Source organism: Aquarana catesbeiana, linkage group LG08 (genome assembly GCF_042186555.1).
Source record: "Aquarana catesbeiana isolate 2022-GZ linkage group LG08, ASM4218655v1, whole genome shotgun sequence".
NCBI lineage: Eukaryota > Metazoa > Chordata > Amphibia > Anura > Ranidae > Aquarana > Aquarana catesbeiana.
In genome coordinates, this window is record NC_133331.1 from 20615461 (window position 1) to 20638603 (window position 23143).

The 23143-nt window shown below is 43.0% G+C and overlaps 1 protein-coding gene across 2 annotated transcripts in view; it reads right to left on the reverse strand.

The window, feature by feature from the left end:
- LOC141105628 (killer cell lectin-like receptor subfamily B member 1B allele B) overlaps positions 1 to 23143 on the reverse strand; it is a 79863-nt gene that overhangs the window by 23590 nt on the left and 33130 nt on the right. The window contains exons 3-5 of one of the 2 annotated variants that reach the window (XM_073595587.1): positions 6039 to 6140; positions 5417 to 5473; positions 4414 to 4485 (exon numbers count right to left, since the gene is read on the reverse strand). In XM_073595587.1, the coding sequence (XP_073451688.1) occupies positions 4414 to 4485; positions 5417 to 5473; positions 6039 to 6140 (231 nt within the window). The remainder of the gene's footprint in view (positions 1 to 4413; positions 4486 to 5416; positions 5474 to 6038; positions 6141 to 23143) is intronic. The other variant, XM_073595588.1, reaches the window with a different exon arrangement.

A 23143-nucleotide genomic window follows, 5' to 3' on the forward strand; every position in this document is an offset into this window, starting at 1 on the left:
ACAAATCTTATATCAAAACGTTCAGCTATCCCTGCTGCCACTAAACATGTCCACGGCTAAGCCATAGTCCTGACAGTTTTCACAATATGACCATTTGTTTGCAACTCACGCCGTCCATTGACATTCATTGAAACTACACTCTAGCCCCCTCCAAATTTGAAGGGCAATTTCTAAACTGCGACTGTGCCTTCATTTTTAATATTTCAGAGACATACTATACATCAAAATCTAGGTCTGGGTCTTGTGATTCTCACAATATAAAGATCTTCACTGTAGGATTTATAGTTTTTAAAATACGGCCATTTGTTTAGAGGTCATTTCAGGAAATTTTAGCCATTAATCAGAGTGTACTGTTAGTGTTTGTTTTGTTGCCATGGTTACCAAAGCTTCTGTTATACACAGGGGGGGAGGTGGCTGGAGCATCTCAGCTCTGATTACAGAGCCCGGGGGAGGGGACAGACACACCATGTACTGATTTATAATAGAGGAATATGATGGGGCAGTTTTGATAGGGCAATTCTGATGGGGCAGTTTTGATGGGGCAATTATGATGGGGCAGTTTTGATGACGTAGTATTTGGGAAGCATAAACAGGGCATGAGCGTTGCTAGGAAACAGTGGTTTTAAACACAAGATGCTGAGACACCCCAAATGCATGTGACTTCATCTGCTAGACTTGATAATGCTTGTAGACTCCTCCCACAGTTTTCACACTACAGAGACAAATAATATACCGAAACGAGCGGATTGTTCCCGAATGGTGTGTTATTACTTTGTGGAATGTTTTGCCGAATGGTCCACGAAATGACGTTTTTGCGGCGAAATTGGTCCCATAGGAATGAATGGCGAAATGTTCAAAACTAGAGTGGGAAGTGACAAAAGCTGACAACCCCATGATCAGCCAAAACATTATGACCACCCCATGATCAGCCAAAACATTATGACCGCCCCATGTAAAAAAAAAAATATTTTTGAAAAAAAAAAAAAAATTTTGAAAAAAGTAAAAAAATAATTTTTGAAAAAAAAAAAATCATTTTTGAAAAAAAAAAATATATTTTTGAAAAAAAAAATATTTTTGAGAAAAAAAAAATTATTTTTGAAAAAAAAAAATATTTTTTGAAAATAAAATTTCTTTTAAAAAAAAAATTATTTTTGAAAAAAAAATATATTTGAAAAAAAAAAAATATTTTTGAAAAAAAAATTACTTTAAAAAAAATAATAATTTCGAAAAAAAAATTATTTTTGAAATAAAAAAATTCATTTTTGAGAAAAAAAATTACCTTTGAAAAAAAAAATTACTTTTGAAAAAAAAAATCATTTTTGAAGAAAAAAAATTCATTTTTGAAAAAAAAAATTACTTTTGAAAAAAATGTTCAGCTCTTTCAGCGAATGATGGAACTTTTTTACTACTATTTATACTTTTTAAAATATTAAGCTTTTTAACACTTTTCACAGTTACTCAAGCCACTCCACCCCACCCAGTTACTCCGCCCACTCCAGTTGTAGAGGCAAGAACACTTTCACAATTTCCCCAGAAATTGTACCTTTTCTAGTTATTATTATTATTTTATCCTATATATATATATATTTTTTTTTTCCCTTATTATCATTTGTGTATTATTATTCTAACCTTTTTGTTCAACTCTCAAAATCAATAAAAATCTTTCATTGGATAAAATTATGTGAATTGAACCTAGGCAGTTTTGCCCATACCTTTACATGGAAACCACACAGGTATAACACAGGCCTAATTATTGGGTTTACAGTCTATTTTTTCCATTTATAGCTATATTTTACTTGGGCACTGTGCAATTTTATCTGTTTCTTAAAGCGTAACTCCACTTTTGTTGAGAAAAAAACATTCCCCTCTGGGTGATCTATGTACATTGCAAGGATTATAACAAACTTTGTTGCAGATTTTGACCTTTTGCTATTCTGAAGAAATCCCTGTGTGTTTGTGCCTCTGTGCTGAGTGAGTCTAATGGGAGTGTTTCATAATTAAAGTGGATGTAAACCCAATGTCATCCTTTCTAAACTACTGCTATAGGGGTTATCTATAAGGATATACTGCATGTCTCTTAGGCTAGTGCACGAGATATGTAAATCACCTGTCACTCACAGCAAGGGGGAGTATATTTTACAAAGTTTTTCTCAGTTTGTCAAGTTTTACTGGGTTCAAATGATAGGAAATCTTATACTCTACAGTATGATATAAAAAAAAAAAAAAAAAAAATTCAGGTTTACATCCACTTTAACTGTCAAGTGTGGAGCTGAAGGGCACTAATGAGGAAATCTGCTTAGATGTGTTTCTATTGAAAGTATCAATACATGTTTGTTACAGGGAATGCCTGAAATCTGACTTGTATCCTAATGCAGACTTCTGGGAAAATTGGTGAGCCAATCATACAAGCAGGAAATTATATTTCTGGGGGGGGGGGGGGGGGGGGGGTGGTCAGTACACATTCTGTGTTCAGAACAACTCCAGGTTGTTTTTTATTGCATTGTATTCTCAGAAAATTACATTGACTGCAGATTGAAAAGGAAAGGTCATTTTTAATAACATTCAATTACAATATGATTAGTGTCGCAATTATTTGTACTATATTAATTTTTCTTTATTTGCTATTTTTTTTTCCCCACAAAAGTGGAGTCACCCTTTAAGTGGATAGGTGGCTTGTTAACCACTTCCCGACCGACGCATGCAGATGTATGTTGGCAGAATGGCACGGCTGGGCAAATAGGCGTACCTGTAAGTCCCATTGAATTCCCTGTCATGCCATTGCGTGCGGGCCGGCCGGGAGCTCCGTAAGTCGGGTTGCGGGTCCCGCGGACTTGATCGCCGCAGGGATACCCGCGATCGCCTCACGGAGAGGACAAATGGGGAGATGCTGATGTAAACAAGCATCTCCCCGTTCTGCCTAGTGACAGTGTCACTGATCTCTGCTCCCTGTCATCGGGAGTAGAGATCAGTGACGTGTCGCAGCTAGCCCATCCCCCCTACAGTTAGAACACATCCCTAGTACTGACTTAACCCCTCCCCGCCCCCTAGTGGTCAACCCCTTCATTGCCAGTGTCATTTACACAGGAATCAGTGCATTTTTATAGCACTGATTGCTATATAAATGACAATGGTCCCAAATATGTGTCAAAAATGTCCATAATGTCGCAGTCACAATAAAAATCGTGGATCGTCGCCATTACAGGTAACAAAAAAATATTAATAAAAATGTCTTAAAACTATCCCCTATTTTGAAAACGCTATAACTTTTGCGCAAACCAATCAATAAACGCTTATTGCAATTTTTTTTTACCACAAATATGTAGAAGAATACATATCGGCCTAAACTGAGGAAAAAAAATGTTTTTTAATAAATTTTTGGGGATATTTATTATAGCAAAAATTAAAAAATAATGCGTTCTTTTCAAAATTGTCGCTATTTTTTTGTTTATAGCGCAAAAAATAAAAACCACAGAGGTGATCAAATACCACCAAAAGAAATCTCTATTTGTGGGAAAAAAAGGGACATCAATTTTGTTTGGGTGCAACGTCGTACGACCGTGTAATTGTCAGTTAAAGCGACTCAGTGCCGAATCGCAAAAAGTGCTCTGGTCAGGATGGGGGTAAATTCTTCCGGGGCTGAAGTGGTTAAGCCTTCAGAAAAGACAATTTAACATAGACAAGTCAAGCTTTACAACCCTTAATCCTATGAATTTCTTTTGAGTTAAAGAAGCATTAATTTTCATTATCTGTATGAATTTCTTTTGCCTTTATGGTTCCTGTGATTGTGCTTCATTTGCTCTGTGGATATATGTATGACATGAGGTGCACTCCTGTACCATTCCACTTACCGTATTTTCCGGCGTATAAGACGACCTTTTACACTTTAAAAAAATGGCCAAAAAACAGGGGTCATCTTATACGCCGGGTCAGCCCCTCGGATGCCTGCTGGGTGTTCGGTAATACTGTATGTAGCTTCGGCTACATACAGTATATACCGCTGAGCCAATCCCGGTGAGCGATGTTTTCAAATGAATACAGAGCCTGCTCGGATTGGAGTAACAACCTCTGCCAATCCGAGCAGGCTACATTGAGTAGCCTGCTCGGACTGGCTTTGAGAGTCAGAGTGGGCTGATGATGTTACAGCCTCTGCCAATCCAAGCAGGCTTTGTATTCATTAGTAGAATACATCGCTCGCCGTGCAGGAAGAAGGATATGGCACCAGCTCCAGCAAGAAGTGAAGAAATATGAAGCATCGGAAGCCTCGGACGGGGGGTCATCTTATACAGTAAGTATAGGCAAAAACTGTTAAAAAAACTGTAAAATTAGGGGGTCGTCTTATACGCCCGGGCGCCTTATACACCGGAAAATACGGTATTCACTTCAATCATATAGACAGTAGATAAAAGTACAGACCTGCAGAATCTGCACTGATGTTCACACAAAGCATCTTTTTTATTTTCATCAGTGTGTCTATTGTATTATGATCTATAAGAAAATGAAAGCAAAAAAATAGAAACAAATTATTTTATATTTGTTGTATTCATGTTTGTTGTGTAAAACATATACATGTGGATTTGAAAATACTGCTCTAAAATGTGTAGAATAAAGGTTGATTTTTTTTATCTTTAGCAGTTCTTGACCCTTTGATCGATACATCATTTATGTCTATCTGTACTTGAGCTCAAGCCAGGCCATCATCTGTCATTGAGCCTGTGTGGAATTGCGAGACTCAGACAAGCTGCTTGAGCGCTGTCACCTCCCCCACATGGCACACTGCCTAGCCGGTCATGATGCGAGCCTATATACTGCCCTACACTAAAGTGACTATAATCCTACAATTGAATATATGCATGTTTAATTATTCTGAGAAGCACCCTCTTCTTTATCTTTTAGATCCTTTCAGTCTCTATTACAAGTGTAGCACTACCCCCCCCCGTAGAAGTTGCTGAAGTCAGCGTTTCCCACTGCTGCACAGCAGTCACACTGCATTTCCTTCTTTCATCCGGACACAGAAATCAGCATTTGGCTTGTTTCTTCTGTTGTTTTATTAGGGGATAATAACTTGGATAGGGTAAGGCAGTGTTTCTCAAAACTGGTCCTCAAATACCCCCAACAGGTCATGTTTTCAGGGTTTCCATTATTTTCCACAGGTGATTTAATCTGTTTCACTGTCGTAGTAATTACCACAGCCATTTCATCTTAGGGAAATACTGAAAACATGACCTGTTCGGGGTACTTGACAAACACTGAGGTAAGGGGTAACGGGATGCCCAGTGACAACAAGGACAATTCAGGTCCAACTTCCTCCCTATTTACAGACTCTTCTTCTTTCTTCCACCTGCACATTACCAGGGAAGTGGTATCTCTAAAAAGGCACTACCACCTGCCAACATGTATCTAATAAAAATAAACTTACCTGCAGATGACAGCTTCCACTGACTAATCTCATTTTGCAAAGACTGACCTTTATAAACTGGAAGACAAAAAGACAAGTGACATTATAGGTAGAATTAAACTTTTACTTGTTAGAAGGTCATCACTTAGCACAGTCCGGAGCAAAAAGAATTATTTCCATTGATTTTGTGTCCCTCCAACAACCAATCAGATTCTACCTTTCATTATGCAGTTTAATAAAACAGGCCCAAAGACTGTCCTTATTTAGGGCCGTTTCACACAGGCATTCAGATCAGGTTCAATCAACTCCGCTTGTCAGTTTTTCAGGCGAACCTGATCTGAGACTCCATGCAGCACTATGGACAGGTGGATATAAATAGACTTGTGTCCATTTAAACCTGCCCACATCCGGGTCTGTCCTTTTCCATTTTTCCATATCTAAATGTGTTGGATCGGAGGTAGTCTGATGTAAATGGACATAAAGCTTTCACAGGTCTGCCCATGACCACCGAGCGCAAACTGAATGGGACAGATGTCAAAAAACTGAAATTCGATCTGCTCATGGATCCCCTGATGATCGGAGTAGACTCTGCTCTGTTTGATAGAAGCCTTATGGATTGTGTCCAGCATACTTTATAACTTACCCAGCGCTTCAATAATGCGGATGAGGATAATATTGGATCCAACAAGGAAGGTTATAATGACACCTTTCCAGGAAGGCCGCCAGAGTTTCTTCTCGCTTTTATCTGTAGAGATTATCAATACATTATTCATTATTCATAGTAGGATAAAACCCCCTCCTACTTTAACTTTTGAGATTTTATATTTCAGTAGAGTGCAGAAATAAAGTGCAGTGGTGGGCTTCCTATCGCATGAAGAGTCAGGAGCCAATCCTATCTTACTTTATGGAGGAAGTGATGTCACTGTGATGTAACTTCTTCCTTTACAGAGTGGAGCTGTGGAGCTTCCTGGCCACAAGCCAATGACATGTTCATAGCAACAAGTCCTATGTCTCCTATAAAGTCTATCTAAACCCCAAAGCAAAAATGTAATCTATTGGAGCTCACGAGTCCTTAGAAGTGGGAACTTTAAAAAAAGAAAGAGGATGGATTGGTTGGTGGAGCTAATAGCAGGGCTAATAACAGAAACGTGTTTTGGAGATTAATGGGGTACCCCAAGTCCCAGGGGTGGTGGCCATATTTCCACAATAGTGGTAATCAGCAACATTTTGTACCACTTTAAATAAATGGAGAGACATTTGAACAACTTGTGGTGTCCTGCCCTTTTAGAAGGTTGGGGCCTGGATAAGCAATGGATTGCAATGAATTTGGTCAGACCATTGGTGGGGTGAAGTCCACAAGGAACGCCCAGTATATTCTTTAGATAACGCAACCCACTATCCAGAAGTGATTCCTTTTAGAAAAACCTCAGCAAAAAATCTCACCAACGAACTATTCCATATGTTAATCCACATTGGAAAAGCAAAAGAGATCCTTATGAATCAAGGGACTTCCTCTATGTCAAAGTGATGAAGGTTTTATGTAAAGTGCTGAAGACCAAACAGGTAAGAACCTCTATGAATAACTCACAAGGTTGGTGGAGGGGTTTAGCAAAGAGCTAAAAGGTATGTTGCATGCTAATATTGACAAAGATGTGCAGGACCCTCCTAGGTAGGTGCTATGAGTTAGGTAAGTGTAATGCCACATACACACGATCGGACATTCCGACAACAAAACCTGAGATTTATTTCCGACGGATGTTGGCTCAAACTTGTCTTGCATACACACGGCCACACAAACGTTGTCGAAAATTCTGAACGTCAATAACGCGGTGACGTACAACACGTATGATGAGCCGAGAAAAATTAAGTTCAATAGCCAGTGCGGCTCTTCTGCTTGATTCCGAGCATGCGTGGAATTTTGTGTGTCAGAATTGTGAACACACGCTTGGAATTTCCGACAAAAAGTTTTGTTGTTGGAAAATTTGAGAACCAGCTCTCAAACATTTGTTGTCGGAAATTCCGACAGAAAATGTCCGATGGAGCATAGACACGGTCGGATTTTCTGACAACCAGCTCACGTCGAACATTTGTTTTCGGAAATTCCCACCGTGTGTACGCGGCATTAGTGTGTGTTTTTGATAGTAAAATGTCATTTCCACACTGAAGTCAGTGTGGCTGTAATTCTGGATAAGGTAAAAGTATAGTTTGGCTCACTGTACTCAGTGAGCTGTGATTGTTTAGTTAGGTCTTCTCTGTGTGCTCTGCTGCTGCCAGTATGCTGGATACCTCCCACTGTATCCAGGTAACTTGAGAAGTTTCTGGATGATAGGTGTGGAGTTATGCAGATAGCAGTATAAATATGGACGCAGCCCCAGCTTATTCCAGAAAGACAGGTTTTGATGCATGCTGGGAGACTGTATTTATTCTGGGAGCACACAAAGCTCTGGGTCTTTTCCCAGAGTGGATGAGTCCAGTCTGGGGGGGCACATTTTTCTCCCAGGTAGAAGCTGTTGTTGGTGAGGCCTCAGGAGTGTTGCCTGAGGGGACGAATGCTAAGAAGAAGCTGATTGAGGGGAGCTGTCTGCTAAAAGGTCTGTCTGGCATCACTGGAGGGTGTTACTTTGAAGATTGGAAGGAGGCTACCATCTGTCCTTGGACCTTGTGAGTACAGTCACAGAGAGATCTTGGAGACCTTTTGCTCCTCTGTGCTTTATAGTCAGCTGTGGGTCTGTTAAAGGGGATACTGGCTGGTGTCCTGAAGAGCTCTGTCCATATAATCTCCTACTTAAAGGGACTTTGCTCTTGTGGCTCTAACTACTACTACTTAAAGTCGCTGTAAACTCTGTTACATCACTTGTACCTACAGGTAAGCCTATAATAAGGCTTACCTGTAGGTACTGTGAATATCTGTTAAACTTGCACAGTTTAGAAGTTTAGCGCTGGTAGATATTCAATCTACCGCTTATAGGTAAATTTAGTGGGTCATCTGTGCTGTACATTTTTTAGATTTAATCTCATGTTAGTTTAGCCTCTGTTCCAGCTTGACTGTGTTGCGTGCAGTTCCGCATTGTGCCTGTGGGTGTCGTTGTCATTGTGGGTCAGTGTTGGAAAGCAACAAGCTGAAGTGTATGGGTGCTCTTCTGTCCCGGAGATAACTCAGCGGAGGTGGTCCTCCGAGTTGCATTCTGGGAGAGGGCATTTATGGGAACAGACGCCATGTTTCGGAGAGCTTTTTGCCTCATGGCCCTCCTGGCCTAGAAGTATGTGTCAGTGAGTGCTATCTCACGGCCCTCCGGCTTGGAGAGTTGCGTTGCTGCAGCTGGGCGGGTAGATCCAGAAGCCTGTCTGGGGCTTGCTATGGCTGGGATGGTCCTGTGCTGTCTGTCCTGCAGGAAGAAGCTGGACAATCGGGAAGATCCAGAGGAGGACCCATCTTGGAAGAGATCATCCAAGGCTGGTCTTAAGAAGGGCCTGGTGACTCGATTGGAGGACACATCCTAAACTACACTACCGCACAAGTACTGCCGGGTCGGCTTAAAGGTTCTGGTACTGTGTTTGATATTCGTCGAAAACTACTACATCCTGTGGCAGAGGATCGTATGAGTTTGTTCCACCCAAGTCTGTGGCAGAGACTTTTTGTTCATGCTGCGTTCCGGCTGCTAGGTTAGTGAGAGAAACCTATCCGGGCGGGCAAAGATTTCATTCTAAGTTGAGGATACATCCATCTTAATGATCTAAATTCCTTGACGCTACCCCAAGAAAAGGTATTTGAACATCCCTGCAACTCTCCTTCTAACTCTTTCCTGCCACTTCTTCCAGTTATCCACATTAAAGCATTGAAAAAGTACTTAAGTGACTGGTGCCTACATTGCCTCATAGTAAGCTCAACGGGGACCCCTAGACCCGGTATTGGTGAAATTACAGGTAACAAGATGATGGTAACAGCCCGCTTTAAATCAGCAGCTCCACCGTGAGTTAGTGCTACAGAAGATATTCAATGTGCATGCAGCCAATGACATCATTAGCGCATGCGCTCTGAAGCACGTGCCGGAAACAGCGGCTCCTGTGCGCATGCGTGAGAGTAACGTCAAAGCGGCTCTGGCTACTCACCGCTGCGCCAGAGCCCATGAACCCAGAAGAAATACTGGGGGAAGATGTCAGCTCTTAGGCTTGATTCACACTAATGCGTTTTTTGATGCATTTTGCAGAAACTGCAGACAGTTTTTGACAAGTCTTTTATTAAAAATCTTCTTCTTCTCCTCTTCTTCCTCCATTCTTCCTCCATCTTCTCCCGCATCTTCATCCTCCGGTCTTCTCCTTCTCCCCCTGCTTCTTCTTCCACTCTTCTTCTGTCTTCTTCTTCCACTCTTCTTCTTCCTCTGCCGCCGCTCTCGCTGGCGACCCTCCTCCGATGCTGCGTCCCGGTGATCTGTTGGCGCCGATGTCCTCAATTTCTTAAATAACAATGGGGGCGTGGCAATCGGATTACGCCATCCGGAGGCCACGCCCCCTTGTGACGTCACTGACCCATCATGCCCCGGGCAGTGACGTCACAAGGGGGCATGGCCTCCAGATGTTGTAATCCAATTGCCACGCCCCATCGTTATTTAAGAAGTGCAGGACATCGGCGCCGACAGATCACTGGGATTCAGCATCGGAGGAGGGTCATCGGCGGGAGCGGCAGCAGAGGAAGAAGAACACCGGACAAAGAAAACAGAAGAAGAGAAGAAGAAGAAGCAGGGAGAGAAGGAGAAGACCGGAGGATGAAGATGCGGGAGAAGATGGAGGAAGACCGGAGGAAGAAGCAGAGAAGAAGAAGATTTTTAATAAGACTTGTCAAAAACTGTCTACTGTATTTTTTAACACTACACTACTTTTTTATTAGTGAATGGGTAGGGGTACAATGTACCCCATGTTCATTCACATGGGGGGCGGGATCTGGGGGCCCCCTTGTTAAAGGGGGCTTCCAGATTCCAATAAGCCCCCTGTCCGCAAACCCCGACAAGGGTTGTCGGGAAGAGGCCCTTGTCCCCATCAACATGTGGGCAAGGTGCTTTGGGGTGGGGGGGCGCAGAGCCCCCCTGTCCCAAAGCACCCATCACCCATGTTGAGGGCATGCTGCCTGGTATGGTTCGGAGGGGGGGGCGCTTGCTCGTCCCCTCCTTTTTCCTGACCTGCCATGCTGCATGCTCGGATAAGGGTCTGGTATGGATTTTGGGGGACCCCCATGCAATTTTTTGTAATTTTGGCATGGGGGGGTCCCCATTGAATCCATACTAGACCCAACCTCAGAATCCATACTAGACCCAAGGGCCTGATATGGACCGGGGGGGACCCCACGCTGTTTTTTTTCACAATTTTTTTTTTTAGCCAGCATTTTTTACATTGAGTGGGAAGCCAGCTGACAGCTGATGACTCATCGGTTGTTAAGGACGCGGCGGACAGCTTCCCAGCCCCCATCTTAGCAACCAGCTGTATACAGTTTAAAAAAAAGAAATTAAAAAAACGCAAATGGTGGCTGTAACGGGAGGGCCCGAAGAACTCAGAATCCCTTGAAAAGTAGGGGATGCCCTTGTTCCAGCTCCCCATACACCTCCTATGTCTAAGTCACCCTGTGCTATCCTGGCACAGGGTGAATGAGAAAATATATCTTGGACTGCTTAAAATGGGACAGTAATATTTGTCCACAATATCTCCCAGGATGTATGTAGAGACTATTCTTGGTTTGATTGATTCTGAACTCAATTGAGTGAGCTGATCACATTAGCCTCCAGGACTGGCTAGGAGACGAACAGTCTAGTCTGGCTTACCACAGGTTCTAAGGGTATTCCACACATTGTTGTTTGTTCTAATTAACCCTGTGTTGATGTTTATGGTAATGTGTATTGAATAGTCACCTAGTCTGGGTAAATGATTTAGTAAACTAACTCATGTTAATTAGGTTACAGTTGTATTGTTAGAGGAGGTTCCAACGGCATATAAAGTCTTGTAATATTGATTCTAAAAAAAGTTAGTCCATGTTAGCAGTGAAACAAGTGTCGCCTTGTTTTATGCTTGGGAGCGGTTGGAATATCTGATATCTAGATTCAGACTGAGAGGAAGTGGTATACTGACGGAAACACTCAAGTGGAGTGTGGGACGTTCCGTGACAGTGGCAAAATCACGGCAAAATTGAGGTAAAAAAACGGTACTTGCGTTTTGGATGCAGGTCCATTGAATTCTATTACATGCAAAATGCTGCATTTTGCGGGAAAAAAAGTCCCCGACCCTTTCCAAAAACGCAGAGGCACAAAAATGCATTGATGTGAACATGTTGCATAGGAACCCATGTTAAAAAAATTTCCCTGCATTTCTGCAAAATGCAAAATACATCAAAAAACGCATTAGTGTGAATCAAGCCTTACAGCGGTGAGCTGGCGCTGCTGGAAGGGCTTCATTTTAAGGTAAGTATTTCATAATCTGCTAGTATGCAATGCATTTTTGTTTACATATTCTTCAATGGTTTACAACCGCTTTAAGCTGAAGTCTATTGTTTTTTTCCAGCCCAGACTTCATTATAGCTTTCTCAGAAAGAAATACCAAGTCCTCTTATCTTATCTTTGGAGTACCCACCACTTCCCTCAACCCTATCTAAGTTCTCCAAAAATAAAAAAAAACACAAAAACAACATCCCCTAGACTGCTCCTTGAAGAAAGAGTACATGAGCCTGTTGTGTGCCTGGCTGCAGGGCAGAAGTTTGGGAAGATATGGACAGTAATCCTGGGGCTCCTATGGGAGTAGCGCTACACTGGGATTGTCTTCATCCCATGCTCGTCTCCAGGATTTCTTCAGAGCCTCTCCCATCCTCTGGAACTCGCTACCTCCATCTATATGGCTATCCCCTACTCTTGCTACCTTCAGGCGATCCCTGAAAACTCATCTCTTCAGGAAAGCCTATCACGTCTCCAACTAATCTCCTACTTCTTCCACCAGCTCATTCCCCACAATTACAACCTTTTGTACCACCTGCCCCACCCTATTAGATTGTAAGCTCTTCTGAGCAGGGCCCTCTTAATCCTCTTGTATTTTATTGTATTATAACTGTATTGTCTCCCTTTTATATTGTAAAGCGCTGCGTAAACTGTTGGCGCTAAATAAATCCTGAATAATAATAATAATCTCTGTCTTATGTTTGCTTCCCTGGTTGTCTTGCAGTCTACCATAGCATTCTCATACCTCCCAACATTTTTAGATGGGAATGAGGGACACCTATCAGCAAACGTATGCAGGCATAGGACACACCCCCTTGCCACACCCCCTTAAAGGAGAATTGTACAAAAAAACGTAATTGGTTAAACCCACGAGTGCTTTTTTTTTTTAACCACTACTATTCCTTTATATTGGCTTTTGTAATTTAGAAATGCAGCAATTTAGAAATCGGATGAAAGGTTTAGCGCTGGAAAACACTTTTTGCTAGATAAAAAGTGCATTTTATATACATCTATATGGATCAGACAAAAATGAGGGACAAATGAGAAGGAACAGTTGGGAGCTATGCATTCTCTCGAATTGAGTTGCTGTATGGTAGATGACCCCACAGCTTACTGGATATTCAAAGAGATTTGGAAGTCACACCCCACAAGAAATTGATTTAACATATTTCTCAGATGCGGGATCAAATTGTATAAAAGGGTGTATACTGGGCTGAATGCAACATACTGTATGTGTTTCTGTATGTGATATGGGAAGAATAAATGACGGAGGACTTTTGTTTGCAGGCAGAATGAACTTGTACCAGACTGGTGCAGAGTCTGTCAGTAGCTGGTTTAGGCAGCAGTGCTGGCAAGATCATAAGAAAAAGGTGCCAGAGGGTATCAGAGGGAAAATTATTAGGGGAGGTGCTGTTCGAAGTGGGTGGAGATTGTATTTGGAATACAGCAGGATATTTTAGAGATATGGCCTTATAATTGAAATGTTAGTAGAAATCAGTGCAGCTTTTTATTTCTTTTGCTGAATCTTTGATTAACTCTTGATTTGTACTGAATCTTGTGATTTGGACTTTTATACTGTATATCAGGAGGTTCATGTGGTAATCCCTCCAGTTGTGTAGTATATGATATTGCTATAGTCCCATGACTGAGTTGTCCTGTTTGGTCCTTGTATGTTTGTTAGATGCCCATTTACAGTTATGACATCATAAAACATTTTCAAGACCTAATTTTATGAGGTCGGGACCAAAGGACAGACAGGGTTGTCCATAATAACTGCATTTCATCATCTTTTCCTTATCCTGCAGCAGGAAAATGATGCATGGAGTCTGAGTTCCTCAAATCATGTGACACCAGTGAGATGACTTCAAATACCACAAATCCCATCAATCATTTATACAATATTATAAGACAGAAGAGCTTCTTACCTGTTGTCTCCATGTCTGATAACACAAGATGAGTCCTGAACTGCTGTACTGTGGTGTCCCGTCTAAAAGGCTCTATGTATGACATAACATGGCGAGACTGCACTGCCACCCCCCTGTTCCTGTGTGGTCACCCAGGCTGAGATCTGCCCAGTCCAGTATAACCATGAAGAACAGTGTGAAGGTCAAAACATCCTGTATTTCAGAATATACAGTATATGGGATGCAGGAACTGATGTGAACCAGCCTGTTTTTCACCAAGTCAACTAAACCTAAAATCCAGAGAACACCTCTGAAGTTTCCTACAAAATATATATAATTCTGCTTCTATTCTTTGTATGTTATTGTGAGAAAATACTGCTTTATGTCTTCAGTACAGTGGTGTATCATCCGTGGGTACAATGTGTGCACACTGGCCCTGAGGAGGGTCACGTCGACTGTGTCCTCACACATTACACACATGGAGGACCTGCTGCCTCCAACTGTCCTTTAAAATGCCCCACATCCGCTCTTATGTGCCTCCTTTTCACCAACACTGCTCCTCTGTAACTGCTGGCTTCTCCTCCTCTGCTGGTCCATCAGCTTCGGGTGCTGCAGGAGAGCCACAGGGCAATTTAACTCCAACAATAGATTCCTGCTGCATCCACACTCCCCCCTGCACTGCACCCCCTTCTTACCTATCCCTTGGTGCCCCCTCTCGGCAGCTCTGCTGGGTGGCTTTGCCCTTCCTCCTTTTGCCAACAGCAGCTGCTGCAGGAGAGCCTGAGGGGTAATCAAACTCTCCACATATATTATATGGTGTTCCATCCCCTGTCCTGGAATACCCCTGACCACAGCACCCGTTCCCCGGCTTAACCCCCACTTCCACCCTGCAGCGCTGCTGGCCGGGTTCGCCTACTCCCCCTCCCACCAGCTGTAGCTGCTGCTGGGGTGGGTGATTGGTGTAGTGCTCAGGATGGAGAGCGGGAAGAAGGGGGCTGGTAAACATATCATGTTAACCATGCCCTTCCTGAATGAACACATTGAGCGATCGGTACGAATCGCTCATGTGTTCATTCATCACTGAAGGAGAGTAAACTGTGTTTACTCTCCTTCAGTTTGTGAATGAATATAAACCTCTGTACAGACACTTCTATTAATTTATCTGCAGTGTAACTAAGGCCGCAGAGAATTGGAATGGGGACTTCTTTATGTCTTTAGTCCCTTTCTCTGTCTCAAAAAAGAGAAAAAAAGTAGAAAATATATAAAAAAGGTGTTTTGTGCATCCCTGTGCAGGCAGTCCCATTCATGGCTGTCATGGAACGTCCCACACTCCGTTTGAGTGCTTCCATCAGTATACCACTTCCTCCCAGTCTGGATATAGATATCAGATATTCCAACCGCTCACAAAGCACAAAACAAGGCGAGACTTGCTTAGCTGCTAACATGGACTATTTTATTAGAACCAAAATTACAAGTCTTTATATACCGTTAGAGGAGGTTCCCCCTCCTGCTCATTACTCTAACAATACAACTGTAACCTAATTAACATGAGCTAGTTTACTAAATCATTTACCCAGACTAGCTGATTTAGAGACATGACCTTTGGGTTTAAGACTTTGTCTCCTAGCTCACTGACTATTCAATACACATTACCATAAACATCAACACAGGGTTAATTAGAACAAACAACAATGTGGGGCATACCCTTAGAAGCTGTGGTAAGCCAGACTAGACTCATTTACATTAAACACATTATAGCAGACATCAGACAGGTGAGTGGAGTTGATGATATTAGCATCTCCTCACGGTATGAGTCCCAACAGTATGAATCAGTCACTATTGCTAATATGGCAAATACAGGGTCCCAAGAGTCTGTGTCCTGGGGGACAAGGACCCAAAGCCAAAGTAACAACACCTCAAGGGTACCCCAAATGCCAGGGCCCATAATCTGTAGGCAAGAGGCTGACATTCAGTACCCTCCAAAAGCTTCCGTTCCGGGTGAGTCTGTCACAATGGCAATGGGGACACAGCAGCTGTACTGACATAGCCACTGCTCTCAATATGACATTCATGCACAATTGTACAGAGGTGTATACATATCTTTGAGACTCTTACTTGTGGCTTAGCAATCCAAGAATTTTTTTTTTTTTTTTTTTTAAATGTTTATTGAATTTTCACAATCACAAGACAAAAATCAACAGTGTGCAAAGAGCTGTTGAGCCTAAAATTATAGACTCTGTAAATTAAGCAAATACATGTCTTAAACAGGGGCAGGTAGGAGGGGGGGGGCGACAGGTAAGGATCCAGATGTACCTGTAGTTAGTAAAATGAACAAGTTACAAATGTGATACAACAATATGTTATAAAACTCTCAGGCATGAAGGCAGAAAAAAACTCATGTATGAGTAAAATGTGCTGCTGAAGTCATTGTAGAAAAAAGAACAAGGCTACCTATAAATAAAAAGTAAGAAAAAATGAATAAGGAGGGCAAATAGCCCCCTACCATCTCTAGGACTTGGGAAAGGGAAAAGTCAAAGGGCTTGTTGGGTTCAGGGAGTTTAAGTTTGCCCAGGGAGTTGATGAGGTCTCATTTCAGGTACCAATCAGTGTAGCAAAAGAGTCGTATAGCAGATTCTAGTTCCTTCTGAGTAAGTGTAAATTCCATAAACTTTCGCCATCTGGCAAAGAAGCGCTGAGTAGATCGAAAATTGAATATAATGGTGTCCAGCCTTTCTAGGTTGAATAGTGATAGTAGCGTTCATATCCAAAAATATTTTATGGGTACAGGTATATTTAACCACCAGTGGTGTCATTAGAGTTGGTGTCACCTGGTGCAGTAAAATATGATGTCACCCTCCCACCCCCCCACCCCCCCATTGATAATTAAATAATCTCTTTACTCTTAGCCTGCCACAGTGCTCTGACCTGCTGCTGACAGCTTTAAAAATCACAGATTTTTACAAACTGTCAGTAAATTTACTGATGGTTGTCAACTCTGCCTTACGATTGCTCAATACTCAGAGTCCTGTTCACAAAGGGAATTGTGAACCAACACTAATGGAAGCTCAGTGTTTTATTTTACTTTTATAGGAATGTCTTACAGACTGATAGAATGATATATATGTTTACTGCCTAGGTCAGGAAAGATAGACTGTGCATGTGTATGTATGCATATTTAAATTCCTTTGTATAGTTATGTTTTTTTTCCCGTGTCTGTGAGTGTAGTTTGTATGGCATTTATTTAGTAAAAGTACAATAATATTCTACCAGACCCGTTTTCTTGACTTGCTTGCAAGAATCAAGATTAATATTTTTTCCTCTTGCATTGCAAGCTGTTGTTACATGAATGTTGAGAAGCATATATGACACATGTTCACAATACAGTAACCTCACCCAAATGATGATGCAGAAAAATTATTAAGTTGGAGAAGGACAAGGCCACATATACATAGTTAGTCAGGTTGAAAAAAGACACAAGTCCATCCAGTTCAACCATAAAAATAAATAAATAACTACATAAAATAAAAAATATCATACAATCCCATATGCCCAATCCTATATCCACAGTTGATCCAGAGGAAGGCGGAAAAAAAACCCAGAAAAGCAGGATCCAAGTTGCTACAGCAGGGGAAAAAATTCCTTCCTGATCCCAGAGAGGCAATTGGATTTTCCCTGGATCAACTTTACCTATAAATGTTAGTACCCAGTTATATTATGTAAATTTAGGAAAGAATCCAGGCCTTTCTTAAATCTACTGAGCTGGTCAGAACCACCTCTGGAGGGAGTCTATTCCACATTTTCACAGGTCTTACTGTGAAGAAACCTTTCCATATTTGGAGATGAAATCTCTTTTCCTCTAGACGTAAGAGTGCCCCCTTGTCCTCAGTGATGACTGTAAAGTCAATAACTCAACACCAAGGTCACTATATGGACCCCTTATATATTTGTACATGTTGATCATATCCCCTCTTAATCTCCTCTTCTAAGGAGTGAATAAATTCAGTTCCTCTAATCTTTCCTCATAGCTGAGCTCCTCCATGCCTCTTATCAGTTTGGTTGCCCTTCTCTGCACTTTCTCCAGTTCCACGATATCCTTTTTAGAGCTGGTGCCCAAAACTGAACTGCATATTTCAGATGAGGTCTTACTATTGATCTGTACAGGGGCAAAATGATATCTCTCTCTCTGGAGTCCATACCTCTCTTAATACAAGAAAGGACTTTACTCGCTTTGGAAACAGCAGCTTGGCATTGCATGTTATTATTGAGCTTATGATCTACCAAAACCCCCAGATCCTTCTCCACCATTGATTCCCACAGTTGTACTTCTCCTAGTATGTATGATGCATGCATATTCTTAGCCCCCAAGTGCATAACTTTACATTTATCAACATTAAACCTCATCTGCCACATAGTCGCCCAATTAAATTGGAGACATCCTGTAAAGACATTATTCCACTGCATAAGGCCTTATAGGCTGAAACGCATCTACTGATTTAATCTGCATTTGTTCACTGTGGCTATTTAATAAAATGAAGAAATTTTAAGAGCAACAACCGGAGTGCAGATCATTTTTTCAACATTACTCTACTCAGCCAGCAACTGTGGATCGAGCACCTGGGAGCTCTGCTATCTATGTGGTGTATTGGGTAGTAGCACTGACTTTTCTGTTTATAAAGTTGTCAGATGGCAGGAATCTTGAAGGTCAGTGCCTGTACCCCAACCTTTGTTAAATAGACCCCAAAGCCCACCTCCACACAACTTAATCCAATCAAGCCAATGTGTAAATCAAAACATCATTCAAATGCTAAATCTACAAAACCACTTAAAGCAGAACTAAACTCACCTGTATCCCAAAACAATTACATCCAAGGCATACCGTGCATGATAAGACTACAATCACAGTTCTAAACGCCACCTTTGGATGCAGCAACATTCTGTGATATGGCCGCATACACACTGGCTGATTAGCTGCGACCACTTTGTGTATGGCTAGAAATTCTGTCCCTTTATGCACGCTATCCATGGTTGGTTGGATGCTCTATATGTGTGCAAGCAGTTAGATGAGCGGTTACATGCAAACAGCGGCAGCACCAGCCATTACTTTGTACAAATCTGACAGAGGCTGCTGATTGCAGAAAGTGTATGCAGGCAGCGTTTGGTACCATCAGCAGGATTCTATTAATTGTCCCTGGCAGCTGCACTGACAGACCCATAAAACATACCCTTAGGCTGCCTTCACACTCATGCATTCTTACCATGCTAAAAATGCAACAAAAATGTAATCCCTTTAAATCATATGGGACCCTTCACACCATTATACTGTGGGTGTGGTGTGTTTTGAAAAGTCCTGCATGCAGCATATTTGTTGCAGTTTTCAAAAGTTCCCCATTGAAGTGAATTGAAAATACATAAAAAAAAATGCATCAAGAACACACTTGCTTTGCGTTTTTGGTGCTCTTTTTGAGTCACATGTCCAAGTTTCACAGGTGAATGCTGGGTAGCAGGCACCTAGAAAACGCATTTCAATGAAGCAATGTGAGAGCACCCTTACACTTATAACTGGAATACATGGTTAGAAAACCGGCCTATCGCTCGACAGCCGACCAACAAAACAGCGTCCGTTGGTCGAAATCGTTGCCAACATTAACCCATCGAAAAAATAGTTAAAAGAGCAATCGATTTAATACATAGTGTTGACATCTCACGCACAAGTGGAAGTGATGTAGTGTGCGTGTGAACTTGTAGCCACACCTTTCCGCCTAACACAAACGTTCCTACGCAATCCGTTGAAGTGACCAGCATCGAAACCAAAATATCCGCTGATTTTTTAGTGGAAGCATCTACGTGCATTCATAGTGTATGTTCGGTAAACGTACGGTTTAGATTCAATATGGATGAGGCCCAGAGGTCAAAAATTTGCATCATTGGACTTTGGCCATCCATAAATATTGCCAAAAGACAACTAGAAAGCAAAGAATGTGGACCAAACAGTGGCTGCAGAACAAGGATTAATATTCACATATGCAACTAATCCGAGAGTTGAAAGAGAACAATCCAGATGACTACAAAAACTACCTGAAGATGTCTGGTGCCTGTTTCCAACAACTATTATCTGTGGTTGGTCCACATATTCGAAAGCAAGACACATCACTGCTGAGCAAAGACTTATTGCCACCCTGAGGTTCCTAGCAACTGGAAGAAGCCTGCAGGACCTGAAATACAGTATTGGAATATCCTCTCAATCTCTAGGAAGGATTATTCCTGAGACTTGCTGCGCAATTATCAAGGTCCTTCAGAAGGAGTACATTAAGGTAATATAATCAACAATTTTGTTGACTAATTTTCTTATGTGTAGATGATAGGCAGCAATGTTTTGTAGATGTGGTGCGTCCTACTCACAGTGTTCAGCTAAACCTACAAGTTAGTGTAGTGAGACCTCTGCACAGTGTTCATCTAAAGCTACAAGTTAGTGTAGTGCGTCCTGCTCACAGTGTTCAGCTAAAACTACAAGTTAGTGTGGTGAGACCTCTGCACAGTGTTCATCTAAAGCTACAAGTTAGTGCAGTGCGTCCTGCTCACAGTGTTCAGCTAAAACTACAAGTTAGTGGGGTGCGTCCTGCTCACAGTGTTCAGCTAAACCTACAAGTTATTTTTTTGCGAGCTCTGCACAGCGTTCAGCTAAAACTACAAGTTAGTGCAGTGCGTCCTGCTCACAGTGTTCAGCTAAAACTACAAGTTAGTGCAGTGCGTCCTGCTCACAGTGTTCAGCTAAAACTACAAGTTAGTGTGTTGCGTCCTCCTCACAGTGTTCAGCTAAACCTACAAGTTAGTGCAGTGCGTCCTGCTCACAGTGTTCAGCTAAAACTACAAGTTAGTGTGGTGCGTCCTCCTCACAGTGTTCAGCTAAACCTACAAGTTAGTGCAGTGCGTCCTGCTCACAGTGTTTAGCTAAAACTACAAGTTAGTGTGGTGCGTTCTCACAGTGTTCAGCTAAACCTACAAGTTAGTGTAGTGAGACCTCTGCACAGTGTTCATCTAAAGCTACAAGTTAGTGCAGTGCGTCCTGCTCACAGTGTTCAGCTAAAACTACAAGTTAGTGGGGTGAGACCTCTGCACAGTGTTCATCTAAAGCTACAAGTTAGTGTGGTGCGTCCTCCTCACAGTGTTCAGCTAAACCTACAAGTTATTTTTTTGTGAGCTCTGCACAGTGTTCAGCTAAAACTACCTGTAGAAGGTTGGTGGTGTTTTCCTGATCCTATCACTACCGCAGGCAGCTAAAAAAGCTACCAGTTAGTTTTTTGCGAGCTCTGCACAGTGTTCAGCTAAAGCTACCTGTAGAAGGTTGGTGGTGTTCTCATACTACAGGCAGGCAGTTGATTTTGCTAGCTGCAGTATCAGTACATTATATATATATATATCCCAGCTTAGTGCAGCTACAGGCCATTAGTATGTCTGGAAGGCCAAGAAGGAGAGGCAGACAGTCACAACCCAATAAGAGAGGGCAAGCAGGCTCTGTGTCTAGTGTTGGTCGTGGAGACGGTGCATCCTCATTAGCACGTGGCCGTGGGACACGCTTGGCCTTTTTTGCGGCAGCTGGCCGTGTTGAGCCGCAACATGCGGAAGAGTTGGTCGAGTGGATGACCAAGCCGTCCTCATCCTCCTCATCCTCTCTCACCCATGCTCAGGGTACTTTGTCTGGCAAAGCAGCGGCCTCTTCCCTTGGCTCAATGTCATCAGTGACTCCTTCCCTAGCCCCACCATGTCCTCCTGAGGAGTCCCTCGAACTGTTTGACCACAGTGTTGGGTACATGCTCCAGGAGGATGCCCAGCGTTTGGAAGGCTCTGATGATGATACTGAGCTCGATGAAGGCAGTAACATGAGCACGGACAGAGGGGGTGCCCAAGAAGGACAGCAATCTGGCAGTCATGCTCCCCCTGCTGCAGCATACTGCCAGGTTTGTTCCAGTGATGAGGAGGGAGGGGATGATATGGTCACTGACTCAACGTGGGTGCCTGGTAGGAGAGAGGAGGAGGAGGAGGCGATACATCAGCAACGAGGCAGGATGCCCTCCAGGGGCCAGCCTAAGGGCAGCACATTGACTGCATCACACCCCAAAACTCCACATGTGCAGGGCGCTGCAGTCTCTGCACATTATTCAAAAAGTTCTTTGGTGTGGGCCTTTTTTGAGACGAGTGCATCAGATCGCACCGCTGCTATTTGCAACATATGTCTCAAGCGTATCTCGCGTGGCCAAAACATCTCCCGCTTGGGTACCACATGCTTGACCAGACATATGTTGACCTGCCATGCAGTTCGTTGGCAAGTGTATCCAAAAGACCCACACCAAAGAACAAAGAGGACCTCTCCTTGCTCCTCATCAGCTGAGATCTCTAACCCCACTATACCTTCAGTCCTCTCTGAGACCTGCACTGAGAGGAATGAAGGTGTAGAATTAGGTGTGTCACAGCCAAGTACTTGTGGGCAATCTGCTTTTGGTACACCGACGTCAGATTGTACCAGGCAAATTTCCCTGCCCCAGCTGCTGCACCGCCGAAAGAAGTTTTCTCCCAGCCATCCACATGCGCAGCGGTTGAATGCTAGCTTGGCAAAATTGCTAGCACTTCAACTGCTGCCTTTTAAGTTGGTAGACTCTGCCCCCTTCCATGAGTTTGTGGAATGTGCGGTTCCTCAGTGGCAGGTACCCAAATGCCACTTTTTCTCACGGAAGGCGATTACGGCTCTCTACCGGCATGTGGAAGGCAATGTCCATGCCTCGCTGGACAGGGCGGTCAGCGGTAAGGTGCATATTACCGCTGACTCATGGTCCAGCAGGCATGGACAGGTACGTTACCTAAGTTTCACAGCGCATTGGGTGACTCTGCTGGCAGCTGGGAAGGATGCAGGACAAGGTGCAGTAGTGTTGGAGGTTGTTCCGCCACCACGCCTCCAAAATGCCACTACTGATTATGACACACCTCTCTCCTCCACCCCCTCCTCTTCTTCTTCCTCCATGGCCTCTTCCTGTGCTTTGTCCTCGGAACCAGCGGTGCTCCGTAGCCGTTCAAGGGGCTACGCAAGTACGCAGGCCAAAAGATGCCATGCGGTGCTTGAGCTGGTGTGCTTGGGGGACAGAAGCCACACTGGGGCAGAGGTTCTGTCAGCTCTGCAGGGGCAGGTTCAGAGGTGGTTGACGCCACGCCAACTTAAGGCAGGAATGGTGGTTTGTGACAATGGCACCAACCTCCTCTCTGCCCTCTGACAGGGACAAATGACCCATGTGCCCTGTTTGGCTCACGTCCTTAACTTGGTGGTGCAGCGGTTTTTGGGCAGGTACCCGGGCTTACAGGATGTCCTGAGGCAGGCCAGGAAAGTC